General features: G+C 40.8%; 1 protein-coding gene across 1 annotated transcript in view; it reads left to right on the top strand.

Annotated features, from left to right (window-relative positions):
- SLC26A4 (solute carrier family 26 member 4) overlaps window positions 1-20,308 on the top strand; it is a 53,022-nt gene that overhangs the window by 13,177 nt on the left and 19,537 nt on the right. Inside the window, exons 6-13 of the mRNA XM_033862889.1 lie at window positions 405-569; window positions 5,933-6,085; window positions 6,191-6,273; window positions 10,290-10,437; window positions 12,482-12,595; window positions 16,681-16,758; window positions 16,899-16,994; window positions 18,128-18,234. Of these exons, the coding sequence (XP_033718780.1) occupies window positions 405-569; window positions 5,933-6,085; window positions 6,191-6,273; window positions 10,290-10,437; window positions 12,482-12,595; window positions 16,681-16,758; window positions 16,899-16,994; window positions 18,128-18,234 (944 nt within the window). The remainder of the gene's footprint in view (window positions 1-404; window positions 570-5,932; window positions 6,086-6,190; window positions 6,274-10,289; window positions 10,438-12,481; window positions 12,596-16,680; window positions 16,759-16,898; window positions 16,995-18,127; window positions 18,235-20,308) is intronic.

Here is a 20,308-nt window from a genome sequence, read left to right as displayed (position 1 = left end):
AAGTCAGAGACAGAAAAAAAAAAAAAAAAAGGCAGAAGAACATGTGTGATTCAAATGAGACTAAGAGAAGGGAAATGTGCCAGAACCCATAAAGAGAAAAAAAATGTTCTGTTGAGCAGAGCCATGGAAACTGCAAGTCACAGAAATAAGCTACATGAATTTTTCTTTTCTTATTACATATCTAGAAATACTTAATGTTCGTACTACACATGGTTTTCAAATTTTAGAGTGGTGGAGGAGAGAGGGCATTAAGAAATTCAGATTTCTTTCCTACAAGTATTTTTGTGTTATCGGCAGGCTACCAGAGTTTTAATTGGTGTTAAGTTTAATTCATTAATAGTTCAAAAGGGTTGATCCTTCTCCCAGGCAAACATTTAATTTTTCCTTCCTTCTTCTTGTTCTAGTTGATATTTGGAGGTTTGCAGATTGGATTCATTGTGAGGTACCTGGCAGATCCTTTGGTTGGTGGATTCACAACAGCTGCTGCCTTCCAAGTGTTGGTCTCACAGCTAAAGATTGTCCTCAATGTTTCAACCAAAAACTATAATGGAATTCTCTCCATTATCTATGTAAGTGCTGCTTCTTAATCCAGGGATGGCTCACTTTTCCTCTTGAACTTGAGTCTGGAGAGTGTACGTTCCTCCATGCCATACTTTGGGAGTCACTGAACACATTCTTCTCTGAAAGAAGCAGTAGAATCAGGGGTAACATTGAAAAAGGCAGATTTTGTAAAACATTGTTCTCAGTTGATCAAAATGGTTGCAGAAGTATCATTGCTCTTAAAAATATTAACGAAAACAAAGTGCCACAGTGAAGACTGGCCTGGGAGGCAGCAGACTTGAACCCCATTCTCAATTTTGCCTCTGCTAAGCTAAGTGACCTTGGACACATGGTGTAGGACAGTGGCTGAAAGCTCAGTTTGGATGAACGGGATTCATATCCTGACCCTATTGTTTATTATTTGTACTATTACATGAGCAAATCACCATGCCTCAGCTTCCTTCTCCATAAAATGGAGTTGGTAGTAATATCTACCAATTAAGTTAAATAAGGATATATGAGAAGCACTTGGCCTAGGGGCTGGCATATAACAAGTTCTCAAAAAAAAAAGTGTTATTTTGAAATTATTATTTCACATCTCAAGGCTTCTTTTCTGTTTTATTTATAAAGTGAAATGATTGGAAATGTACCTCTAAAGCCCTTTTTAACTGTGAGAGTCCATAAAATGCATAATGTAAATGTCTCAGCAATTATAGACGAAGAGGAACATTAGATTCAGAGATGATTCAACATGCAAAAGAGATGCAAAAGAAGGATGTAGATCACACTAATTAGATTTGAAAAAGTTCTTGGATCTAAATGTATGTTCTATATAAAGCATGTTATCAACGCTTGAAAAATGGTGGTAATAGTAACATGATGTCACCCTAGCTTGGGGAGAACGATACAAGGCAAATACAATGTGCCAGCGTTAAGAATGAGTTTGAGTCCTTTAATGACCCATGTATTAGCTTCTAAAATGATGTAAGGCCATGCATACATATCTAAAAATTAGTGAGGTGGACAGGAATTTGCTCAGGTTCACAGCAGTGCCATAATCCCACATTACTCTGTCCATTCAACAGACATACCGAGTGCCTATTCCAGGCCAGATACTGTGCTAGGCAGTGGGACTAGGTAGAGGAGCCAGTTTAACATAGTGATTAAGATCATAGACTTTGGGCTTCCCTGGTGGCGCAATGGTTGAGAGTCCGCCTGCCGATGCAGGGGACATGGGTTCGTGCCCCGGTCCGGGAAGATCCCACATGCCGCGGAGCGGCTGGGCCTGTGAGCCATGGCCGCTGAGCCTGCGCGTCCGGAGCCTGTGCTCCACAACGGGCGAGGCCACAACAGTGAGAGGCCCGCGTACCGCAAAAAAAAAAAAAAAAAAAGATCATAGACTTTGAACTTAAATAGACTTCAGTTGAAGTCTTGGTTCCACCACATGTGATTCTGGTCATGTCATATTTAACTTTTCTAAGCCTCAGTGTTCTCAGCTGTAAAATGGGAGTAATGAGAGTAGCTGCTTGTTAGCATTCTGAGGATTAAAAATGAAAATTTGTGTAAAGCACTTAGTACAATACCAGGCTCATAGTAACAATCTAGTTCATTATTGTTATTTTCATTATCATGACGATCAGACCTCATGGAACTTACTGTTCACTTCCCAAGGACCCAGCGTATTAGCAGATGTTTTTTCATTCATCATTATTTCTGTCACTGTTGATTTTTTTCCTACTAAGACCTTGGTTTGCTTTGAGACCTTCTGACTACCTTTTTCTGAGAGGCTGTCTCACTTTTGCAGTCCCTACACACCATTTTTTTTTTTGCTTTCCTACTTTCTCTATCAACTGTTCATTCATTTATTCCTTCATTGTCATTCATTCATCTTTTCAATAAGTATTTATTGAAACCTGCCATGTGCCAGGCACTGTTCACTCCCTGTACAAACCCACTTACTCCTGAATCCACCAAGACACTCCGACTGAGTGTGCTCGCCTCCTCGTGTGAACATTGCTAGGCCTGCATCCTCACAGATCACAGGAGGCCTAGGCCGTTGGGTGACCTGGGTCCTTGGCCACTGCTGGACTTCCACACACAGGGGACAGAAATAGTCCTTCTGGTCTCCTAGGACTATGTTTAAGATGAAGCTTGCTACAAATAACCCCACTTTCAACAGAGACCAAAGTAACCAGGAAACACTAGAACAAGGTCAAAAATAGTTTTTAAACTATTATGTGACTTATGTCCTGTTGAACATTATTCTTGAAGCCTCAGGTTAGAATGTGTTACAGAATTCTGCAAGCAATTCCTCCCAGGCCAGCCAAGTTGGATAAAGATACTTCAATCATTCTTGTGTGAGGATGAATATAAGCTTGCTCCTCTGGAAAAAAAAAAAAAAGAATCAGCAGGTCTGGAAATAATTGCATAAGGGTTGAATGAGCCACTCAGTACCTGAACAGAGAATTCTGCTTATGATATTACCAGTTGCGATTATTCGTGAAAGAATCCTTCAACACATGCAGGGCAGCTGTGGATTCCTCCAGGAAAGACTGTAAGATTGTTGTAAGATGCTGTCCCTGGAATGTAGTTAACATCCCTTTTGTTATAAGCTTGTGCTCTGGATCGCCTGCCTGCTCCTTCCTCCAAAAAAAAAAAGGAAATAATGAATACAAGTAATGGGAGGAGGAAATATTGGGAAAGAAAGAAAAATAGAAACTTGTTTACAAATGCCAGAGATGCTGGGTACAAGAGACAGAAAGGAAAATTGTCAGAATTCAGAACTAGTAATAGTCAAGCTACCAGGTAACTACTCAATCATGTAAGTAAATCACACAGTGCATTTCCAAGTAGTTATGTCTTCCTACCGTTCACTCTGAATGGTTTGTCTCAATAGACAAGGGAAGCCTTTCTGCTTGCTGACTAAATTGACGTTACCTCCCCATTTCTTCCCCTAATGAGGAGGAAAACCACATGGAAAAGTTCTGCCCAGATGGTGGGAGTTTTGAGAGCTACCACTAAGCTCGATCAGATTCATTACTTCGAATCTATTTCAGTATGTAAAAATGAAGCCATTATAAAAGGAAAGTAACATTTTAAGGGTTGATCTTATATATGCAACAGAAGTTCTGGTAGGAGGAGATGCCTGACAGCAAGGGCTGATTATGAGGGATTTGTTATATTCATAGAGATAAGATGAATTAAAATAAATTTGGCACCAAAAGTTAACCAGTGAATTTCCTCATATGTAATATCAGGTATAATTTTTAACTTAAGGCTTCATATACCCAGAAGGAAGAAATTCTGTAAATGAAATGGTTCTAAAATTCTCCAAGCATGGTAGGAAATATAGTAAAATATTACCCATTCTGAAAAGTTTCATTATCTTGATTTGAACTGGTCAGAATACTAGGCTGAAATATGGAATCATAAGTATATCCATATTTTAAACACATTTGAGTAAGTATTTTAATAGTAAACTAAATTAGAATTACTTTACAGTGCTTTCGCAAAGTCTCATTTCTATATCTTTGAGTACAATCTGACTACTTCAGTTTCTATGGGTGAATTTTATTTCCACATAGATTAAGCTTTCTATTGTAGAACTTTTCATAAGAAATTCCGAATAAAATCAACTATACTCCAGTATAAAATAAAAATTAAAAAAAAGATTCTGAATAACTACTCAGTATAGGTAATTAATATATTCATATGCCTTGTTTGATGCAATTGTGTAATATAAACTGATTTTGGTTTTTGCAACTCATATTACATTTTTAATACACCACAGGTGCTTTTTCTTCGAAGGTCTAAGTGACTCTCATAGATTACATGACAATCCTGTAGTGATCACTTTTGTAAGGTGAAAGTTTTTAGCATCGGGATAGGTATTCTGATTGTTCTTAAGTTTGAATATTTCCGTCTTGCATTGAGAGTAAACCTTTATTGTATAGACAATTAATTGAGGTATTATATCTAGCTCATGAATTAATCAGGGTCATCATCAGAAAATTGATTATGTAAAGGGCCAGACAGCAATAACTTCAAGACTCTGAGTTGTTTGTATAGGGCTCTTTACTGCTATGGTAAATGCCTTAAATTCTTGAGTTGTTGTGTCCGCTTGTGGTAGTAGTTTTTTTTTTTTGTTTTTTTTTTGTTTTCCTTTTTCACCCTGCTATCACTTGCATCATCTTGTTACTATCAATGTATCTGCCTCTAGCAATTTTTACTGACTCTGGAAAGCAGACAAAGTAAATGTGCTAGTATTGTGTTTAAAGCAAGGGCAAAAATAGTCAGTGAAAGTCCAAGAGGCTTCCTACAAGTCAGATTCTCGAACTCTTGTTCAAGCACTTGGTGGCATGTATTTTGCTTGCACAGTAGCTTCTCCTCTCATTCCCTTACTCCTGAATGTTTTCCAAAGCGGTGGAGGTTGCTGGCAAGATGACTCGTACATTACTCAGTGAGCACTATACATAACTGTTACCAGATTGTTGTTATAATTATTTTAAGTAATATTTTATCTTCATATAAAAATATATCTATAAAAGGACTCATTCAAAGAAAGGTAACCTTCACTGGGAGATTAGTCGTCTCGAAGAATCGAGGAATACCTTCTAAAGTCATGCCTTCTACAGGACTGAAGTTCCTGTAACAAAGATATTAGTGTTCTCCTCCGGGATTCTTCCTTGCTAATCTCCCTTGATTCCCAGAAACCTCCTATTTACAAAACAAAACAAGTTTTTCTTGAGCTGTCTTGTCTGTCCACTTGGAAAGAGTTAGTTTTATTTAAGTCACCTTAGTTCAAGTTTGAACTAAGTACCAAATTAATTTCCAAAAATTTATACTTGACCTATATATCAATTCAATAGCTTTTCTTTGCCATAAAGAATGGATCAGTCTGTATGTATCTACATATGAAGAATTTTAGGGATTTTTATTCTCATCTGTATCATTCAGGTTTAGTGAAGAGCTTTACCTAAAATATTGGTTAACTGGGACTTTTGGTTTATCAGTTTTTAATCTCAATAATACATGTGAACATGGTGAAAATTAGGTCACTTAATAGCACCTGTAAAACCACTTAAGGTATAAACTTTTAAAGCTTTTCTGCAAGCAAAAGACAGGATATAATGATATACTCTCTTTTAAAAGATCTCATTCTTATTGTAAAAAATACAGATAAGCAAAAATAAGAAAGCAGAAATCACCCATACTTTTACCACTTCAAGTTAACCATCATTAATAACTTGGTATATATATTGCAAAGATTGGATGTCAGTGGTCTGTATATTAACCAACACATTTTTATAATTTTACATGAAATTCTTAAGTGCTCTTTGATGATGATATGATTTTTCATATGGGAACTATATAAAAACATTTTTTTTTACAGACTCTAATTGAGATTTTTCAAAATATTGGTAACACTAATCTTGCTGATTTCCTTGCTGGATTACTCACCATTATCATCTGTATGGCAGTTAAGGAATTAAATGATCGATTTAAACACAAAATCCCAGTCCCTATTCCTATAGAAGTGATTGTGGTAAGTAGAATGTGTAATTAGAAAATTCAGCATTAATTAGTTTGATAAGAAAGGAATTGTTAAAACAAATGGACTTTTTTTTTAACCTCTTTTGTTTTATTTCAGACAATAATAGCTACTGCCATTTCATATGGAGTTGACCTGGAAAAAAACTATAACGCTGGCATTGTTAAGTCCATCCCAAGTGGGTGAGTATGGAGTTCCTCTTAGGCAATACTAATAAATTGTCAGTACTTTCTGTTTAAATGAAACTTAAGCTTCATTTCATTGGTCTTATTTGTGTGTGATCTTAAAGAAATACCCATTTGTGCAAACTATCAGATAAACAGTATGTGTGTAGATAAAGATCAAGCCATTTGTATAAAAGAGACCCGCATATGCTCTCTCTTTTTCTTCTTCTTTTTTTTCTTTTGCGGTATGCGGGCCTCTCACTGTTGTGGCCTCTCGCGTTGCGGAGCACAGGCTCCGGACCCGGAGGCTCAGCTGCCGGGGCTCACGGGCCCAGCCGCTCCGCAGCATGTGGGATCTTCCGGGACCGGGGCACAAACCCGCGTCCCCTGCATCGGCAGGCGGACTCTCAACCACTGCGCCACCAGGGAAGCCCTCTCTTTTTCTTTATGTTCTTAAAATGTGGCAGGACATGCACTTTTAATGCCAGATTCCTGATTTAAACTCACATATACAATTACAGTATACTATACATACTGTAGAATCATGGTTAGTAACATTTATTGTACTGAGAACAATCTGCTTAAGGAAAAAGGGACACCTGGCCTAAATTCTCCTCCATTTAGTTTAATCCATCTTAGATAATAATTATATCATTTGTGCCTATAAATAAAATGCATTATCTCTAAGGGAGGTTTGATATATTTGATAGTTTGATGAACTAAAAGAGTAAAGAACTAAGGTTCTTTGTCTACTTCTGTCACCATCTAGTCCTGTGGCCCTGGCAGTTTCTCCTATGACACAAAGAGAATGACAAACCACTGAAATCTCAACTTGAACTTGCTGTAAAACACCAATGAGATCGCTCATAAAGTGCAAAGTGGACCAAGGGTCCTACAGTATAATTCCATCATATGACATTGAAAAAGAAACCCAGATGTTTATTACATTTGTAACATAAACTTATAGCATCTATGACTAGACTTGCTGTTAGATAACTAGTAAGTACTGGTTTCCCCTCCCTTAATAATAGCTGAGGGACCAGTAACAGTCTGTTTCTGATGCTCTTAATAGAAACTCCTCAGGCCAGCTCAGTCCCGGGGCTTATTCCACAGGGAACTGCTGCCTTGCCATTGGGTTAATCTTATGATTTCTTCTAATCTGTTCAAAAAACAAAAGAAAAAGAAAAATTACAGCTGGCTACACGGGGCTTAACTTACATATCATTCTTTCTGGTGTTTCTCAAACTCACTTTTTTTTAAGAATCACATGAGGCCCTTGTTAACACAGATTCCTAGTTCCAACCCCGAACCTATGGAACCAGGCTTTCCAGAGGAGGGGCCTGGGAATTAATATTTTTCAAACGGGCTTCAAGTGATTCTAATGCTCAGGTAAGTTTGGGAAACTTTACATTAGAGGATCAACATTTTGATAGTGAATCCTGATGCTGGTATAAATTTAGTGATAAAAAGATGCAGTGTTGGCTATTTGAGTTATGGCGTTTTCACCCTAACAGATTATTTGAGTAGTTATAAACAGCTACATAAAAAATATATTTCATAGATCCCTGTTGTCAGGCTTCCTAGGGTGTAACTCTTAGAGAAGGTCCATAGCAAATGCCCAGTCCCATAAGTCCATGTTCCATTAATAGATTTAGGGAACTCATTTTTGCTGCCCTAAGTCAGCAGTCCCCAGCCTTTTTGGCACCAGGGACCAGTGTCATGAAAGGCAAGTTTTGCACGGAGTGGGGTGGGGGTCGGGTGGGGCGGAGGATGGTTCAGGCGGTAAAACAAGCGACGAAGAGCAGCGGATGAAGCTTTGATGAAGCTTCGCTCGCTCGTCCGCCGCTCATCTCCGTGCACAGGTACTGGTCCGTGGCCCGGGGGTTGAGGACGCCCGCCCTCAGTGATCCTTTCTGACCCTATCCAGAGCTTTCCTGGCTGCTCTCCTGCTGAGAATGGATCTCTAGCCTCTTGCTCTTGGGTTAGTCAAGTTGCATCCTCTGACAGACCGCCTGGTGTGATTGGTCAGCTGACCTAACCTGCCTGGCCCCCAGGACTCAGAGCTCCTCCCCAAGGGCAGTGATCCCATTTGTCTTGTGCAACTTTTTGGTAGCACTGAAACAAGTCTAATAACGTTAACAAACCTGAAAAAGAAAGGGTGCTGTGGAGAGATTGGAAAAGGGCAAGGAAAGGAGAGAAAGGTGAGTAGGACGAAAGGAAGAGGAACAAAGAGAAACGCTGTGCTACCCACCTCTTCATCCCCTCCCCACATCAATCCCCCAATGAGGGAGTAAAAGCACAGCCGCCGCCAGCAGCTTCCTTTTGTCCCACTGAGGGCCAATGCCATATGTCAGTATCGCTCAGGGCCCAATGACACTGTCCCCAAAACTGTGACCACTTGCCTTACTTCCCTACTCCCCTGCTTGGCCAAGTATACAATTTCTGCAAGTCTGGTCAGCTTCTGAGTGTCCCACTAGGATTCACCTAAACGAGGAGCCCTCATTCTCTCACTGACCTTTTTCTTTTTTGTTGTTGTCTTTTGTTTTTTAATTTTTACTTTTTGTCCGCACCGCACGGTATGTGGATCTTAGTTCCCAGACCAGGAATCGAACCCGTGCCCCCTGCATGGGAAGCCCGGAGTCCTAACAACTGGACTGCCAGGGAAGTCCCATCGCTAACCTTTTTCTTAACCAGCAGGCTCTAAAAGGGTCAGTCAGATCTTGTGACCCAGGAAATCATCTAATATCTAACATTCATACCTGGACATAATAAATGACCTTGAGCAGATCATTTCACTTTTCTGGGCCTCAGTTCTGGTATCAACAAAAAGAGAGGTAGATTCAACAATTTCTAGGATATTAGATTAGGATATTAATTTGGATAATATTAGGATATTAGCTGGCTCTAGATTTCTATTGTTTTCTATAAGAATCATTTCTACTTTACTACTTCCCTCTAATTATAGGCGGAAAAAAAATAGTTTCCTATTAAAGGAACTTCAGGTGTGAGGTAGGTCAGGGAGATTGCCTTTTGCTTTTGTTTTTTGGCCAGGGACTTCTGGAATTACACCCTATGGATAGTAATCAAGATATAGGTACAAGTGGGCTTCCCTGGTGGCGCAGTGGTTGAGAGTCCGCCTGCCGATGCAGGGGACACGAGTTCGTGCCCCGGTCCAGGAAGATCCCACATGCCGTGAAGCGGCTGGGCCTGTGAGCCATGGCTGCTGAGCCTGCGCGGCCGGAGCCTGTGCTCCGCGATGGGAGAGGCCACAACAGTGAGAGGCCCACACACCGAAAAAAAAAAAAAAAAGATATAGGTACAAGAAAGGCATCCACCCCCCCCCCCGATTTTCATATTTGGGGACAATTGCAGGCTTATAAACTTGTAGATTTATTTCTTTATACAGTTGGTAGAGTAGCTCTGGTTTTGTCAAACAGCAACTGTTTGATCCCGCAGTTTTTGGGATGTCTTAATCGTTGTGACTATGGAGCATTACGATAATAACACACATTTAATCTTTTTCAGACTCAAGAAGATTTTAAATATCATGGCTCTTAGAATGGATTTTCCACTTAGCTCTTTTAGCATCTTACATTCTTTGTCTCTTTAACAGACCTGACCTCACCTTGTACAGGGTAAATCTCATTTTATGGCTAGGATATCTTTTAAATTCAAAGACCTTTAAGATGAAATTGTGTAAGGAGAAACACTAATGTGTGAAATGGCACAGCATGGGATTGTATGGTATTAAGAAATCAGTAATGACAGGCTTATTCTTGTCAGAGCGTAGATAAGGCAGCATCTGTAGCCTCTCAAATAGGGGACAAAGGAATCAGCCAGTGAGATAGCACCAACTTCTGATTGAAACCTGTAAAAACAGATGCTACCACTTATGCATCTCACGTACCTCTTGCCCTCTTGGATCAAGTCCTTTCATTTCTGACTTGTGGCTGGGTTGATAGAGCATTTGGTGAGGTGGGGGAAGAGCATTATGGTCAAATTTTCACAGCATTTTTCATGTAAAAACTCACTAGGTTTTTGCCTCCGGCGATTCCATCTGTGAGTTTGTTTTCTGAGATGCTGACTGCATCATTTTCCATCGCTGTGGTCGCTTATGCCATTGCAGTGTCTGTAGGAAAAGTATACGCCATCAAGTATGATTACACCATCGATGGGAACCAGGTATGGTCACTCTTGCTGAACTGGTTTTGTAGGGCTGAAAATAAGAAGAAAACATAAATGGGAAAGATTTTTGTTGTCTGCTAAAGAAAGAATTGGTTTCTTCCACCCATCTTTATTGAGTTGGTTTCTCTCCTGTGTGTGCTAATTTGAAATTATTTTGAAATATACATGTTGTATCACTTAATTTTTTAAATATATTTTACTGTTTCTTTATCCATATTTTATTATATGTCTCTGAAAGATAAGCATGTAAAAAGCAATCATGATACAGCATCATATCTAAAAAACTAGCTGTAATTCCCTAATACCATCTAATAACCAGTCAGTTTTCAGGTATAACCACAAGATCATTATCACAACTAAAAAAATTCACAATAATTCCTTGATAATATCAACTATCTAGTCAGTTTTCAGATTATCTTAAAAAGTTTTTTTAGAGTTGATTTGTCTGGTTAAGTATCCAAACAAGCCCCATGTGTAGTATTCGCTTGATACATCTCTTTTTTGCTTTACATTTTTTAACAAATTATTTTTTTAATTGGGGTATAGTTGATGTACTATATTATATAAGTTTCAGGTGTACAACATAGTGATTCACAAGCGTTAGAGGTTATACTCCATTTATAGTTCTTAGAAAACATTGGCTATATTCCTTGCACTGTATGCATCACTGTACTTTTTTTTAAATTAATTTTTATTGGAATATAGTTGCTTCACAATGTTGTGTTAGTTTCTACTGTACAGCAAAGTGAGTCAGCTATACGAATACATATATCCCCTCTTTTTTGGATTTCCTTCCCATTTAGGTCACCACAGAGCATTAAGTAGAGTTCCCTGTGCTATACTGTATGTTCTCATTAGTTGTCTGTTTTACACATAGTATTAATAGTGTATCTGCATCACTTTACTTTTTAAGAAATAAGTTGAAGTAATCCTAATTTTTAAAAAGTTAATTCCGTTAGGTCATAAATAACATTTAAGCTTAACAGATTGGAATAAGAATTCTTCATGTAATCTAGTATCGCCTGGTAATTGTTTTTTTAATGACAGCTATAATACGGCAAAACAGAGCAACAAACACCAATGATAATAGTTGTGACCACTTTAAATTGAGGTGGTTTATTGTGCAATTACAGGTTTCCCCTGCTACCCTAACGTAGAGCGTTCCTATGAAAACTTTCTTAAGCAGAAATGGCAGTAAAGTGAAGAAGCAGTTACCTTAGGACACATCTTGCAAACAGATGCACAAAATCCATTTAGATGAAGCACAGGTGCTCACCAACACAGTTCAAAGCGATGGCGGCTCGATGCTGAGATGCTGAGTGCAGTTTCCGGGGGAGGAGCTTGGTGGTGCCACTCTCCCTTCTTGGGGGGCATGCTGTCTCTATAAGGGCTAGCTACAAAACAGATGCTTTTCACCCTTTTTTGTAAAAGCAAAAAGCCCCTTGGGATTTCTTTCAGTTAGCAAAAACAGGTACTAACATAGGACTTTCGTAAAAGCCAAGTGGCGTAAAGTGAGCTTTTGAAAAGCAGGGGATACCTGTAATAGATACAGGACATTTTTGGTAGCACCTGATACATTTACCAGGTGGGCTGATTTTCCACTGCTTGCAAATCTGCAAGTATGGTTGATTTCTGAAAACATAGCATAGCAATTACAGCAGTTAAATGATTAGTACTCAATAAGAATAATAGCCCTCCTAATCATAATACACTTCATAGCAAATATCCAACCACAGAGAAAATATTTCATGTGAGAGTTACAGATATGCCACTCACCAGGAAGTGAAATAAGCATTTGAGCAAAAGATCAGTCAATCTTAAAAACAACTGAAAGCAGTGAAGCCTCTCTCAGGCTCTACGGAGCCAGAAGTCCCCATGTCTTCCAAGGGTCCCAAGCACCTTTAATGGTAAGAATTAAACTGGGACTCCCAGGCAGGGTGGGCTTGAGAGTTTGCTTTCTTAATGCTCTTCCTTAAACACTTGGCGAGGGTCTTGCAAAGATTTGATATGTAGCAACACTGCCATCCAGTCTCTCTCTTAGGAATTCATTGCCTTTGGGATCAGCAACATCTTCTCTGGATTCTTCTCTTGTTTTGTGGCCACCACTGCCCTGTCCCGCACCGCCGTCCAGGAGAGCACTGGGGGAAAGACACAGGTATGTAACAGCGGTGTCGTAATATCCATCTAGAATGATGGAAAGAATGAGTCAGGGGAATGGTGGCTCAGAAAGGCTTGCACAAGAACTCAGCAGGACGATTAGCCTTTGAGAAAAGAGAAACTTGTACTTCCTGGTCTGATTGCACCCGGGGTCTCTTCATCTCCTTGACGGTGATCCATCCCCTCCCCTAAAAACTCTTCCACAACAACATTTATGGTTTTCTGATGCAGCAAGTCTCAAACCATTTTGTGTGAGTGCTCAGCTGGTAGATAGCTCCACTTACTTCTTTTCCAGGGACGATAGCAGTTGACAAGGAATCAGTCATGAAGAATGCTGATTTTTACCAATTTGTTATCTGGGGATAGAGAAGGCCTAGTAAGAGCACTTTGTGGCTTAGTGAGTTATTCTATTTTCAGGAAAATGAAAAGCTGTCTATTTACATTTCCTTTACAAAGATCAGGAGCTTCGTCCATAGGCGTTGGGTCCCACAGAACAAGTTTGCTAGCCGAGGATATTTTTGTTGTAACATTTTGGCATCTCTTCCTGAGCAAGACTTTTGTTCCTAAAGTTCTGAATGTGGGTTTCATCTTGCCTTTTTTTTTTTTTTTTTTTTTTGCGGTACGCGGGCCACTCACTGTCGTGGCCTCTCCCGTTGCAGAGCACACGCTCTGGATGCGCAGGCTTAGCGGCCATGGCTCATGGGCCTAGCCGCTCCGCAGCATGTGGGATCTTCCTGGACCAGGGCACAAACCCGTGTCCCCTGCCTCGGCAGGCGGACTCTCAACCACTGTGCCACCAGGGAAGCCCTCATCTTGCCTTTTAAATGTGGTTTTTAAGTTGTTGCCAAACCAGCATCCAAGTTAATCTCTGGAGAACTCCTCCTTCAATGGGCTAGAAAGCTCAGGAGCTGTTCTCAGACCATTCTTTCCAGCAGGACATGAGTCAGCTAAGCCAAACCAAGTAGATGGGGGTGAGGGGCAGCTCAGGAATTGTGTTTCTGTTATGCCTGAAGAGTTTTCTCATCCCAGTACAGAAAGAACTATTATTTAAGAGTAAAAAGTACATTGGAAAAAAAATGAAAAAAAAAAAAAAAGTACATTGAGACTATAAAGGAGAACAACAAATCCAAAGTGAATAGGGTAACACACACACACACACGCGCGCACACACACACGCGCGCACACACACACACACACACACACACACACATACACACACACACACACAGAGTCTTCAAATAGGGTTTTTTAAGGTAGAGACACTTACAAATAAGTACAAAAGAGAGAAACTGAGAAAATGAATGACTCCAACAAGGAAGTTGCCCAGGGGGAGCCTGAACTGTCCCCAAGGTGCCCACGATGCTCCTTTACCATTTATAAAGGATCTTGGTGACAGGGTCAGAAGAACTGGCCTCTTCCAATTTCTTGACTCCCGTTCAACAAAAATTTAGTCTAAATTTTCAGAATTTTTCTGTTTAAAATTGAGTTTTCTTGGCTTTTTTCTGCAAACATTTCCAGCTTTGTGAGAGCAAATAAAACAATACAGCCTCAAACAGGAAGCATAACCAGAGATCTGTGGTCAAGGGGAAGAGGTTGGAGGTGATTGCCAGAGCTGTACCTGCGGTTCAGGGGGTAGCTGTCAGCAGTGAAATTTTCTGCTGCTTCCACTGGAGATGGGGCCCTGACAAGCTCTCCAGGGCACATGGCTGTAAGTGGGTGCAGGCATATCCCCAAGTGCTGATGTCCATTCTCTGCTGTTACTTCCAGACTGAAATGGGCACAGTCCCGTCCATCCTCCCCTCCCCTCCTAAGAATGCCCATGTAAAGTGATTCCTTGGCAGAGGCTTTGGGGATAATGGTGTTCTGGTAAGCTAATACCCCCTGCCACACACTGGCGTGTATTATATTTAGGAATGAAGGATGCCAGGATTTCAGTACTGAAGAATGAAGCAAGCAGAGAAATAGCTTGATATTTAATTACTGAAATGTACACTAAGTTCTGGGATTAAAAGTCTAAGTGTCTGGACTGAAATCCAGGGACTTGTGACCAACTAAACTGGCAAGTCTTCTCCTGTTGTGTGGCTTCTCATGTTTTTTTTCATGTTGGAGTCTCAGTTTCCACATCTATGCAATGGGGATAATAATTGTATCCGCCTCATAGGGATGTTGTGAGGATTAAATAAGAAAATGTTTATAAAATCCTGGCACTCACTTGTAAATGTTGATGGTTCCGGTCATTAACTTCTCAAGGTAAGAATAGTGCCTTAGTACCTATGATACATATGTTGTACCTGACACATAAGAAGCACCCGGCATGTATTTGCTGAATGAATGAACAGAATCATAAGTATTAGTGGACCTCAACTGTTTGCAACACATCTACAGATTGTAGAAGAGCTCAACATTGCAACCTGTTCTTTCCCTCACCCCCATCTGACTCCTACTGATTCATGAAAAAGTAATTCTGATGACAAACTATTCCCTAGCTCTGGTTACCCTCTCACTTAAGAGAAGAATTAATTCTCTAGTAACTGAATCTGCTCATAGATATGAAATCTACAGCATTTCCTGCAAAATAAGTAATTTTCCTTTATAAATTAAGTACAAGCAATGGGTTCCCTCACAGATTTTAAAATAGTAAGCAAAATTAGTCTTGGTCTCCATAATTGGAGGCTAATTATTTCCTATCCTCAGTGAGTAGGTGGCCACCCTCCTGGCATGAGTTGGGCAGCTGGCTGTGGTCCCTGTCCCCAAATCTCCATCCCTCTCACCAATTCACAGAGCCCTACATCCACAGTGAGATGCATGTGGCTCATGATAGACAATGAATGTTGGTTAAGTAATTGCGTAGAAGAAAGGAAGGAAGGAAAGGAGGGAAGGAGGGAGGAAGGATACCAGCTTCTCTGCTTAGATAGGAGAGGGGAAAGCTCACCAAGGTACTGGGAACCCAGAGGTGTGGTGCTGGGAGATAACAAATTGCCTAGAAAAGGGGATCTGGCTGGAGAGAGCAGACTTTTCTGTACGTCATATACGTAATATCGCCTCAGTCTGGCCTAAGTATTCTCTGAACATGACTGAGCAATTTGCCAGCTGGAGTGAATGAGCGTGGATATGGAATTCCCTTAAGTTTTCGGACTTTTAATTTCTATTGGCTTTATGTGTCTCCTTGAAGGCAAACATCTTGCACTAGGCAGTACTTGGGCCCAGGGCAACCTTCTCTGCTGCCTCCTCTCTGGTCGCTTTGCTTCTGGCTCCCTGTCTCCTTCTCTCCTTTGTTTCAGAGCTACTAGGCTTCACCTCGGCCAGGCCCCAGCTGTCTCAGCAGAGAACCCATTGGTCATCTAATCACAAGAGAGAGTAGTCCCCACCCCCTCAGCCTCTCTCCTAACTAGTTACGGATCTTAGGAGAGCTTTTTTGCCAGCGAAGGTAAAGTTTCTGAAGCTTCCTTGACTTCTGCTACTGCCCACCCTCACTCAGGCTGCTTGTGGGGCAAAGCTCTGAGCCTGAATCCGTGCAGCTGTGGGAGGATGCGGGAGACATGGTCCCACCACTCAGCAGGCTCGTGTGGCATTCTGAATCTGCAGAAAGACTGGTAAATTTATTTTCTCTGAGATTATCATGGCAACCATGTATACAAAGTGTTATCTGAATCGTTATCAGGTTGCTGACTCAATAATGCAGCAGAATCAGTTATGTGCTATGAGAATTTATTTCCCAAGAACATTACAAGGATCTGTTGTCCGGGAAGGGGGATGGGCCCTGTTTCCTCGAATGGCAAACGACTAGAAGTTTGGCCTCTTGAATTGACACCAAAAGTGTATGTCTGCAGTGTATCCAAGTGCAATCCAGGCTTTACTCTACCAGACTCAGGGTCCACATTTTCTTTAATTTCTCTGCCATAGCTACTAAATGTATGGTTTTCGCAAATAATTCTCACTTGTCTCAACAGTATTGAGCAGAAGGGGGGAAGTTGGGAAGTGTCACGTGTGCCCATGAACAGGCTCTTGCACGCATGTGTCCAGCAAGCACACGTCCAGAGGGGGCAGGACGGACCCTGGTTATGGGACACGTATGTCTTTCAGGTTGCCGGCATGATCTCGGCTGGGATTGTGATGATTGCCATCGTTGCCCTGGGGAAGTTGTTGGAACCCTTGCAAAAGGTATAACACTGCTTCTCGCCACACCGATTCCATACTTCCCCTTCACTGCTCTGCCACCTGAGAAGTAACGGGGGATTTAGAAGTCATCACATGGAAAACCATTCCCCTGAATAACTCAGCTTCCCTGTGTCTCTTGGCAGTCGGTTTTGGCAGCTGTTGTAATTGCCAACCTGAAGGGGATGTTTATGCAGGTGTGTGACATTCCTCGTCTGTGGAGGCAGAATAAGACTGATGCTGTAAGTCACTTACCATCCATTTTTCTCTGAAATAAGAATTGTTTCTTATATGCTTCTTGCCATATGATTACATCCCCTTATCTCCTAAGTCTTACTTGCATTTTGGGAACCAGAGCAGAAATTAGAATTTTGTGGATATGCCAAAGCTGGGAAGTCTTCCACATGAGCTGTGATCTGTGAAGGTCCTGTATCTCTGGGAAGATTCATTTCCGGCAAGAATCCCATATGAGCTCCTTCGTATACCCTTGGCCTTCTAAAGCCAAAAAACAAACAAATTTTTTAAAAACCCTCTGATTTAGAAAGACAAACAAAACAAAAACAAAGCAAAAACAAAATACGAAACCCCACATTGATTATAATATTGATTAAAGTAACCTTTACAAGTCTTCTGAGGGATTGTTAGAAAGAAAAAAAAAGAAGCTAAACCCTTCAGAGTTCTGCCCTAATTTAAACCAGAACAGATAAAAAGAATGGGAAAACTCCCTATATATCTATATGGAAAGATCTCCAAGACAAATTGTGAAGTAAAAAACAGACCAGTGCACAATGGAAGAGTGTGTATAACACACCAAAAGAAGGGAAAATAATATATGCTTTGTAGTCATATTTGCTTGTATTTGCCAAAAGAAATGCTGGAGAAAAGTGTGCACATGTGTGTACACACACAGACATAAACGAGGACACAAGAAAGGAGCGTCGTTGGGAATGGATGGAGAAAGGAGAGAGTTACAACCAAGATTTTTCACGGCACACTTTTCTTTTTTTGGCCGTGCCACGCAGCATGCCAGATCTTGGTTCCCCTACCAGTGATCAAACCCGTGGCCCCTACAGTGGAAGCGCAGAGTCTTAACCACTGGACTGCCAGAGAAGTCCCACTGCACACCTTTTTAATACTAATTTTATTTTGAACCATGTCAATATGCAAAAATTAAATTTAAGAATATTTAAATGGAACAGTTGGCCTTTACTGGAAAGGGCAATTTCCACTTCCACTTAAAGTATGCAATGAAGTCAGAATAGTTTACAACGCTGTAATTTGTTTGTGGACAATTGATCTTATTTTTACAGGTAATTGCTCACCTGATGGTACCTGATGAATTAACATAATTCCTTTCATTTCCATGTTTTCCTAGGTTATCTGGGTGTTTACGTGCGTAGCATCCATCATTCTGGGGCTGGACCTCGGTTTACTGGCTGGCCTTATATTTGGATTTCTGACTGTGGTCTTGAGAGTTCAATTGTGAGTAATATAAGATCCAGGTTATCGATAAACAGGACAACACACCCTGAGATTTATTATATTTCTTTATTGTGATAAATACAATAAAAGCACTCCCTTTCATAATAGTTACTATATATTGAGTGCTTCTACAAATTAAGCGTATAGTGCTTTACACACATTATCATATTTAGTCTTCAAAAAAACCCTGTGAGTAGGTTTTACTCTCCTCATTCTAGTAAGATAACTGAAGCTCAGAAAGATTAAGAACCTTCCCCAAGATCAGCTAGTCAGTGGCAGAGACAGGATTTGAACCCAGATCTCACCCCAAAATCTATGCACTTATTCACATGGTCTACTGCTATGCTCTCCTCCAAGTCATGGTAAGACTAAAAGATATATGATTCAGCAAAAGACTGAAGTTGCTGTGTAGTTTCTTTTTAAAATGAGATGATGTCTGAGAGGCACTGGGCCCAAGCCTTGGGCCCAGACAGCTGCTAAATATATTGTAGCTCATTTTCTTTTGAAGCTAGTAACCCAGAAATTATGTAACAACCCAGAACAGGAGACTTTAAAACAGTTGACTGTAGCCAAAATTCATTCAAATCTGCCAAATAAGGTATGTACCCAATAAGCCACACCAATTATGCGAAGTAGACATGATTAGGTCCTCTGCAGAGTGAAAGCAACACAGACACAGTTCAAAGTAATGGAAAACAATCTGTGAGGCAACCAAAAGGTGTATGTTTTTTCATTTGTTTCGTTTTGACTTTTAAAAAATTTTTTTATTTAAAAAAATCTTTTTTCTGGCCGCAAGGTTGGCGGGATCTTAGTTCCCCAACCGGGGGTACACAGGCCCTTGGCAGTGAGAGTGCAGAGTCCTAACCACTGGACCGCCGGGGAGTTCCCTTGTTTTGACCCTTGAGAGGTCTTTGGTAGATGCCCTTCTGGGTCTATGGAATTGTCTGAACAGAGAGCAGAAGCGTGCTTCTCTCCTTCCTCAAAACTTCTGTTATCTTCCCAGACGTCTGGTCCCTTCTTTGCCTGCACTTGGGCCATGAAGGAATACAAAACCTGGGGAAACCTCAACACGGATGTCTTCAGCTTAGCATAAGTCCACCTTTCCCGTTCCACCAACCAATTCTCCTTCCCTCCCTCCGTCCCTCCGCTGGCATGTTAGAGCCTGCCCAAAGTCTTGTGTTTACTGCCTCAGCACCCTTAAATGGTTGCCCAAGGGCCCGAAAGAGTTCACAAGCGTCCAAAGTACCCAGTGTGCTACTGGGAAACACCTCAGAAACTCTCCTTGGAAGAGAGTTTTGTGCCCTGGATGCCTCCGTGTTTACTTTTACTTGTGTGAGTGTGATTGGGGGAGAAGGGTTTTGTAGAGAAAGACTATACAGTTTCTAAGGTTTAAGTTAAAAATCAGCACTGCACAGCAAGCTGAGGAAAATCGGTGGCACCGTTCAGCTGCAGATTTGGTAACGAGGCTTTGAGCCAACAAAAAGCAGTACCCTCCACAGTATTTAATTTCCAGTAATTATAAGGCTGATCCAGAGAGCACATTGCTGAGAGGACCCTAAACAGACACTCTTTCTTCAGGAATTGTGTTTAGCATATGTCCCTAGTCACACTTGAAGAACCATGGAATTTATGGGATTGTATCAGAAACAGGAAATCAACAGTCTGGTGGATGGGAAGGACTCATGTCTGGTCCTCCCAGGCTCCTATTTCTATGAAATGATACTAATTTGATCAGTGCAGACTCTCCATACTTCATCAGAAAGTTGCTGTAACTCACAAGTAAGTTCTAGGCACCACACCAGGCAACGAAGGCCCATGGGTTAAAGATAGAGGCTGTGCTCCTCTTCCCTCCAGGGCCTTTTTGAACTTCTCTAAACAGTTTACTCACCAGTAAAATTGAGGATAATACTGCTGATCTTTCAGGGTTGTGGTAGGGCTCAAATAAGATTTAACATGTGTGAAAGCTCTTTGCTTATCCTATAAAGTCGTACACATATGAAAGTATGATGCTCATTACTTCTTGCAGGCATCAGAAATGAGGCACACTTCCTTCTTCTCCCCGAATCCTACACAA

Source organism: Tursiops truncatus, chromosome 9, assembly GCF_011762595.2.
Source record: "Tursiops truncatus isolate mTurTru1 chromosome 9, mTurTru1.mat.Y, whole genome shotgun sequence".
In the NCBI taxonomy this organism is placed as follows: Eukaryota; Metazoa; Chordata; class Mammalia; order Artiodactyla; family Delphinidae; genus Tursiops; species Tursiops truncatus.
The sequence above is the reverse complement of the archived record's forward strand: the minus strand, read 5'-3'. Positions and strand labels throughout refer to the sequence as shown.